An 8,257-nucleotide genomic window follows, 5' to 3' on the forward strand; every position below is an offset into this window, starting at 1 on the left:
CAAAGTGTCGCACACACTTGCACGAACTGTGTTGGTGCGGTTACTAATTAACAAGCGTTACGCGTCTAAATAGGTGCCGCGCGCCATTGACGGTGGCTGCGCATAAACAAATGCTTCATCGGGAATTCTAATGCGGCGGGCTGCTATCTACCAGCATCAGTCGTAACGCCGTCGGGTCGACCACAATTACGCCGGCAATTTCATCCCGCTCTAGGGCGGCTTGGTCAAAACGGGCTGAATTCGTCACCGGATATTAATTTTTCCAGCGCAATCTGTGTTCTTAGAGCATCTTCAACAGTCTGTATGTTTAATCGTTGGTATAAGTGTCCACGTTAGCAGCCAACAGCACATTATACAAGCTTTTCAATGGGGTGTATGTTAACCGTGTATAAAATAACTAAGCGGGCCCATTAAATATTGAAGAAATGACTACGCTTGCCTCGGAGCTTGTGCCTGAACCATTGTTTCAAGTTCATACGATTTCATTCTCTCTCTTCTTTTATTATGTGTCATCTCATCAAAATCGTCTATGTGACAATTTTACCAACGATGATCATACGACTAAAGATGCTCTTAACGGTTTCATTCAACAGCACCACTAGAACAAAAAGGACTGTTGATACATGACAAGAGAAAAAAAAAAGAGGAAGCGAAATAGGTCAAACAGCTACTACGTATGTGAGAAAATTATTACTATCAGTGTACACTACAGTTGCCTGGGCATCGATCAACAATTCCAGAATCAATCACCTATGCTTGGGCATCAACGCAGAGGAAGCTTGTTGCTGCTGCTGCCGCTGCCTTCAGTGGCTTCTCTTCAGCGCCGAAAGAAAGCCCGACTTCGTCTTCTGCCGGCCCTCGCCGTCGGCTCCCACCTGTCATTGTTACTTCCAAATCAGATATCAACATAGCCGGATCATAATAAATTATAAGTAACCCCTCCGCTTAGCAGGAAGTACGCGGTGAATTCCGACAGAAAAACTGCCTTTTGGTGCAGTTAAATGGAAAATTACGCGATATTCGCTGAAGCATGTTGATGGATTCCGATGGAAAAACAACGGGAGGCGAGGCTGACCTCTTTGGAGAGTCTCTGAAGGATGTCCAAGATCTGGGAGAAGTCGGGCCTCTCGGCCGAATCTTTGTGCCAACATTTCTGAAGTAGCTCTCCTAGCTTGGGATTGGTATCCTTCGGAATCGTCGGCCTGATGCCCTGCACAAAATGCGGCATCGGGAGGAGGGTTAGCATCTCTAGAAAATGCTAGCGAGTTTTCGACAAAAAAAATAGGTGGTTCCAACAAGCATCTGTAAGGCATACCTTCTGAACAACACCTATTGCTGCTTGCAGTGGGGTTAGATAATCATAAGGAATCTGGACAAATAAAACAGATATCAATTTAACTCTGGGAATAGACATATACAGATATACAGTACTACTTAAAAAGAAAGTGAAAAAAATGTTGGTCAACAACAACAACAATTGCAGTTACCTTGCCGGTTAGAAGTTCCCATAGAACAATGCCAAAGCTAAAAACATCTGCCTTGTGATCGTACGGCTTATGCTCTATGACCTGAAGTTAGATAGTACACACGTGTTAGAATAGACAAATTTTTTTACCGTTTTCTTATGACATGTATAAACATGATGGCGCACCTCAGGCGCCATCCAACGGTAAGTTCCAGTCTCCGCAGTCATCACTCCGGAAGTATCTTTCACACGTGCGACACCGAAATCCGCAACCTTCACAACCTGAAAATGATGCTCTTTATAGTTACAGGGTTTTAACTATTAAGTGAAGATATTAGTAGTAAAACTATCTGCAAAAATGCATAGCATGATTTATAACACAGACCAACCTTGTTTTCATCCATGAGAAGATTTGCAGTCTTGAGATCTCGGTGAATTATGTTATTCTGATGCAGGTAGCTCATCCCTTTAGAGATGTCTGTTGCCACTCTTAGTATTTCTGGGAGCTTGAAGGAACTGCCCTTTTTATGGAGGTAATCGTATACACTCCCTCCTGACATGAAATCTAGAATATACCAAAAGGGAGAGAAAGTGTCAAACACCATTAGCATCATCTGCATGATAAAAACTATAAGCATTAATAATCCCATTGTAATCTACCTGTTATAATATACAGGTTGGGCTGTCTTGTGCAGGCACCGATAAACTGCACAACATTCTTATGACGAACCTTTCTGCGGGTATGTAATAAGCAGTAAGTCTATAACTCTATATGGGCACAGGTATAATTGCCAGTAACTCAGTCAGGCATTTGAATACTGGCAAACCAAATGGGAGATGGAGCCTGTATATGGAGACTGAAATTTTAAGCTAACCTCATAATGTACACTTCCTGCGCAAAATCTCGGTACATATCTGCACTGATGCGCTCAGGTCTCACTACTTTAATGGCCACATCCTGGATGCAGTATGATCCACGGTACCTAATAAACCAAAGAATAAAATGACGCTCGGCCAGGTTTTGTAAGGTTCAACTGTTTTCACTTCACAAACAGGAACTTACAGGTCGCCGTTTGATCCAGATGCAACCTTGCTCCCAAACTTGAGCAGCTTCAGGTCTATTTCCCAAACATCTGCTCCATCCGATGGTATTTCCACACTGGTAGATGTGTGCCTACTCTCTCCACCTTGCAGGCCTTCCAATGAAGGTGATGATGCGCTAGATACTGTACAAGCATGTGCCTGCACACACAACCCAATTTAGTACTCCGTATTACATAACATATGCGTGTTATCTGAGAAAACCACAATGCATGTCTGCATAAACTTTTCTTTTGCATCATCAAACGAGAACACTTAGGAGATTGCATTTTGTATTATTCAGGTAAGTTAGCAAATTTACTGAAACTAAACTTCACAAAAGAAGGTCAGACAGAAGCCTATACCTCAACACTGCGAAATTTCTCCATTATCTTTTCTTGCAGCTGTTTAGTGCCCTATGAGTGGCAGTAAAAGAGAATATATCAACAACAAAATTACTGAAATAGTAGCAAGGAAGAGGACGCACTCTAATGCGGTGGAATCAGCTAGCTATTGCATACCACAAGACGCCAACCAGTGACAACGAATACATCCAGTGAGTAGCCATCAATTGTTGAAAACGCGTGTGCTTCTTGGATGTCAAGACCGAGCTCACCAAGCAAACAAGTAAGCTGTAAATGTACAAGTGTCAGCATAAGAATCCAACCAGATGCTGAGTAGAGGACATGGTCTGAAAATACTAGACAGTAAAGTTCAAGTGACTTCAGTACAATGGCATTAATTTTGATGCGTGTTAGAGAAAAGGTGATTTCAGTAAAGCCTGTAGATTTCTGCTGTCAATGCATCTTGATAGCTTGTTTCTTATATTTTATTTTATTTAAATTCTTCTTCTATTCATTTATTTTTCCGTTTCATTTCTTACTGACTACTTGCCAGCTTCTGCATATACTGAATTTCATTTGCTGCTAAGAGCAGGTTGACCGACTCTGTAAATAAAATTGCAATGCCATGGCAGCAGAGGCCTACTTAGATGGGGATTATGCCTTGTCCTGGTACGTTTGTTTACCTGACTAAGTAGCTTTGGCTTATCAGTTGATGCAAATGCTATCTCATGCATTGGCCTGCAATGTTCAGAACATAGAGATAACTAATCAACTACACAGAAATATATAAAGGCACCGATTTATCCCCGCAAACAAATTCACAATATCGTTCGAGGACAGTAAGTGATCTAAAACAAATATCTTATACAAATTTAGGAACAGATTTGCAACTAAACACTATTAATTATTTAGATTGTGGGGGTGTTTTTCTACTTCTACAACGGCAAAGCGGCACCAAATACCACTTCCTATGGTTTGACAAATAATAAAATCTCATAAGCAGGTTATATTATGGCTAACCTCTTTAAATGGAATAGCAACATTGTGAAACACAATCATATTACTGTAAGAAATATCGTAATCAAAAGCAAGAAAGCACTTGAACTGAAAAAGAAATTATATACCTGGAGACGAGATGAACGCTGTTATCATCGTCGTTATTGGTGCTACCGACATCAGACTCATTTGCTTCGAGTGCTAGCGCCTCTAGATTGGAGGAGGAGCCGAATGCAGGAGGAGGGTGAACCCTGAATAATATTTGCGCAAATCACGGCACAATTAGCATACATGAGCAGATAAGGAATTGTCTGACAGATATTCAGAGGTTGTACGTACATTTGGCTAGGCAAGTTATTGGAAGCAAGCATCTCCACCTCAGGATCAAAGGAATCGTCCATATCATCAATAATCCTGGATACCTGAAGATCAAACATGAAACAGAGCAGTTGACTCAGTAATTCAGTAATCATGGACAGGGACATGCAGAACACAATGTATGGACACTGAATTTGTCAGAAGATTCATGACATAAGCCGCACAAATTCAGTGTTTTACTTTTTGCAAGATTCAGCGCTCTGTCGGAAAGACGTTACCTGGACGACGCGCACGGACAGGGCTGGCCGGCGCTGCGGGTCGCGCGCCTCCTCGAGCAGGCGCTGGTGGGTGACCACGTCCTCCGCCCTCTCCGCGTTCACATCCAGCGCGTACCTGCACACAGAACAGACGTCGCGCGCACGACGAACGGCGTCAGCAGGACAGCGTGCGGAGACCGGCAGTGCCGATGGGGCGGCGGGGGGCGCGGGGGAGAGGGCTCACCGGGCGGGGAGGCGGTGGAAGTGCGCCCAGAGCGCGTCCTGGAAGGCCGGCGAGATCTCGGCGCCGGCGGCGGCGCGGAGGCGGGCGAGCACCTCGTTGTACACCTCGAGGCGCCGGCCCTGCTTGTCCGCGCGCCGCCCGCCCGCGCCGACCTCCGGCTGCCGCCGCCGCGGCGCGGACGAGTCGGCGGCCGGCGACGGGGGCTCCTCCACGGCCATTGGCTACCGATCCAACCAACCAGGAGCGTCGGCGGGCGTGACGGGACGGGATATCCGCGCTCCTACCGCCGCTGCGCTGCTTGCATGGGAGGCGGTGGCGGCCCCGCACGTGAAGAGGCGGCGAGGAAGAAAAAAGGCGAGCGCTTTACAGCGGTCGATCGGTCGGCACACGGGCGGCCAGGCCAACTGGAAGGATCGGAGAGGAGGAAGAAGGACAGCGGAGATGATGGCGTCGCGAATCCGGCGATGTGTTCTGCTTCTTTTGGGGCCGGATTGATTTTGATTTGCGTTCGGAGGAGGAGGAAAGAAGTTGCGAGAGGTTCGATTCGTGTTGGGGAAGAAAAGCAGTAGTAGCAGATCGTGTGCGCCCCCTGATTTTGATTTATGTCTGTCTTTGCACGGATCGGGTTAGTTAAGGAGTGAATTATATGGGGCCAGATTCGGAGGCCCGTGACCAGATTGGTAAAATAATGAGGAGGACAAAAGTCAGATGTGATGCGGCGAGTGGAGGATGCGCACTGACAGCCCCGTCGTTTCCTTCGGTCCGGACAGACCGAGGACGAAACCGGAAATAATAAAACTAAATAAATCTAGGTACGTATAGTACACAGTTCAAAAAACTATGTACATTTTTCTAAACATATTAATACAAATGACCGTGCGTTCCACTGGGTAAAAAGAAAGAACATTGCACATCGTTTTTTAATCAAATTTTAATAAACATTGATAATAAGGTTAAACAAAAATTTGTTATTTTTAATAAAAAATGTTTAGATAAAAATTGAAACACTTTTTTAAATTAGGTAACGTTTATATCACACGTAAATTTCTCTAAAAAGAATCATTTTTAACAAATGTTTTTATTTTTGAAAAATTATATTATATTTGTATTTGTTGCATTATTTGGGCTTGGCCCAAACATAAACTCTTAGAAAAAAGACACCTTCGTTGCGAGACTTTGTGCATGCACCGTCTCTTTTCCTGTTCCACCTCTCTTTATACTACTGAAACTACAGGGATACACTCGCATCCCCCTACCCGAGGCGACTCGGGTACCCTCAAACCCTAGCCGTCGGGCTCCTCCCTCCCTCGTCGCGGAGGACGCGTCGGGCTAATTAAGCCCGATGGACGGCGGTAGTGGCAGGGGATCCCCTCCCTACTTGCAATGCAGGAGGTGGGCCGGACCTCATCCCGGGAGGAGGCGTGACCGATATGGAACTTGGCGGCGAGGCGGCTTGCTCTGGACAGCGGTCTTGGGCGGCGGCGTGGCCATCTAGTGGCAAGCCGGTGGTGGCGGTGTGGTGAGGACGTCATGGAGGTCTGGGCAGTTCGGGGCCGCTTCATGCGGTGGTGGGCTCCTGTCATGGCATGCCCGGGGTGGTTGCCTCGTTGCGCCATGATGGATGCTGGGACGACAGCCCCGGGGGCGACGGATGGTGAGACTCAAATCGTCCTTGGCTACATAGTGTGGACGTACCTATGCCCAAGGAAGAGCTGCTCCAGCAGTTCGACGGATTCGACCCTGAACCCCGTTCGGTACATAGACAGTGAAGAGCATGCACGGTGAGGTGGCAACCCTCTCTCCATGTTCTAGTGGTGGCGCCCTTCGGCAATGGCCGGAGCGTCAGGATACACGTGGTGGCAGTGCGGGTGTGGATGATCGCCGGATTTGGGCAGCCAACTCCGAGGCTTTAAAGGTGGTCTTGTAGATGCACATGTTGTCGGTTGAATGTTCTTGGGACTAAAAATACATTATGCAAAGCTGACTTTCAAAGAGCTTAATTGTACGAAAAGTAGCTTACACATAATGGCGTGCAAACTGACTCTGCTTAATCATTAAAACAAAGACTTGAGATTGTGTTAGAATCAGGGTGGAGATTAAGGTGTATCTGCATGACAAATTTTTGCCATCTCTAGGTACGACTCACACTCTTATATCCAATTAAGTAGGATTTGACTCTTTATAATAAAGATGTAGTTTTATGTTGTATTTATTAATTAAATAAAGCAGTCACACACACTACCTTAAGTTAATAGAAGATGTGGCATTGACCACAAATGGCTGGTATGTGTCCGATCTGGTTTGTAAATTGCATGCTTTTTTATTTGCAAATATGAAATTACGCATGATGTGAAGCACGTGTAAAGGCAGCAGGTTGCTGGCATAATTGTCGTGACATTGGAAAGTGGACACGGTTGAAAGCAACTGCATGAAAATTTAAGACGCGGAGAGGTGATGCTATTTTTAGAGCAAATCTTTCAGACTATCAGTCTTACAAGCTAGTGCAAGTGGTGCTCCCCGAGGGATTGAACGGAAGGGTGGCTGGTTCGAATAAGAGTACTCACATCTATTTTGATATAGGATTGCGGATTCATTATTTTAAAATTTGTGAGGCTTTATGTAAAATGCCATTGAATCTTTTTTTCCAATCAAAACAGGGCCACGGGTTTATTGGTTAAAACCTTAAGGATGTTTATGCAAAACAATTTGATGGACTAAGAATACCTATTTTTTTTATTAGTAGGTATAGAAGACGGTACTCCCTCCATCTCAGTTTATAAATCCGGCACGTCTATCTAGATAGTCAATTTGACAAACTTAATGATAAGCATATATTACAAAAAATATATCATTAAAAACTTTAGATGTTCTATTTTCTAATGATATAATTTTTATATTAAACAATAGATTTTATATAAGTTAAATTAACGACCTAGGAACACGTGCGTGCCTTTTGAACTGTGACGGAGGTAGTACTTAATATCTTACCTCTTACCTACTAATAAAGCAAATAGTGCTTCTTCCATACGTCATCCAAATTGCCCTTAAAGTTGACTAAAATTACCCACCAATGCCACCTATAAGTCATAAAAAACGTTTCAAACAGGAAAATCTCTGGACTGGGCCGGCCCATGTAGGCACCTCCTATATTACGCTTTCGCCGTTGGAAAAAGATGCAGCACACCTGTTTGGGCCGGCCCATGCGTGGGCGCCTGTTTCTTTAGTTTAGTTTTTTTATTTTTCTTTTCAGTTCCATTTTGTTTTTCTACTTTAAATAATTTAGAACTTTAAACAACTTTTCTTATTTTTAAGAAACTGAGAATTTTGAAATAAAAGTTTGAAGAAAATATAAAATGTTTGTGAATTCAAAAAATGCTCAGGATTTTTGTAAAAATATTCACATATTCATAAAATGTTCATAATTTTGAGAACAATGTTGGTGAAAACAATAAAAGTCCATGATTTTGAAAAAAAGTTTGTGTGTTATTTTTTAAGTGCAATTGAAAAAAATGTTTGCTAATTCAAAAAATGTTCATGCCTTTCAAGAAATGTC

General features: G+C 43.9%; 1 protein-coding gene across 1 annotated transcript; it reads right to left on the bottom strand.

Annotated features, from left to right (window-relative positions):
* Positions 1-564: 564 nt before the first annotated feature.
* Positions 565-5,318, bottom strand: LOC123403845 (serine/threonine-protein kinase STY46-like). Its single transcript, XM_045097767.1, has 16 exons — positions 4,705-5,318; positions 4,482-4,596; positions 4,225-4,307; positions 4,014-4,136; positions 3,573-3,627; positions 3,067-3,177; positions 2,911-2,961; positions 2,529-2,707; positions 2,341-2,448; positions 2,126-2,199; positions 1,855-2,030; positions 1,652-1,747; positions 1,488-1,568; positions 1,316-1,369; positions 1,076-1,210; positions 565-875 (listed from the first exon to the last, which is right to left on the bottom strand). Exons 1-16 carry the CDS (start codon positions 4,920-4,922, stop codon positions 804-806), a joined length of 1,731 nt encoding a protein of 576 aa, XP_044953702.1. The 5' UTR covers positions 4,923-5,318; the 3' UTR covers positions 565-803.
* Between the last annotated feature and the right edge of the window lie 2,939 nt (positions 5,319-8,257).

This window comes from Hordeum vulgare, chromosome 6H (assembly GCF_904849725.1).
Source record: "Hordeum vulgare subsp. vulgare chromosome 6H, MorexV3_pseudomolecules_assembly, whole genome shotgun sequence".
Taxonomy (NCBI): domain Eukaryota; kingdom Viridiplantae; phylum Streptophyta; class Magnoliopsida; order Poales; family Poaceae; genus Hordeum; species Hordeum vulgare.

What these genes read in the sequence shown, in the direction of transcription:
- LOC123403845 (XM_045097767.1), bottom strand. Translation starts at nt 4,922, where the DNA reads ATGGCCGTGGAGGAGCCCCCGTCGCCGGCCGCCGACTCGTCCGCGCCG. An exon ending in TGTCCGTGCGCGTCGTCCAG is followed by an intron (nt 4,308 to 4,481) that starts GTAACGTCTTTC and finishes TTTGATCTTCAG; the next exon opens with GTATCCAGGATTATTGATGA. An exon ending in AGCGTTCATCTCGTCTCCAG is followed by an intron (nt 3,628 to 4,013) that starts GTATATAATTTC and finishes TGAACATTGCAG; the next exon opens with GCCAATGCATGAGATAGCAT.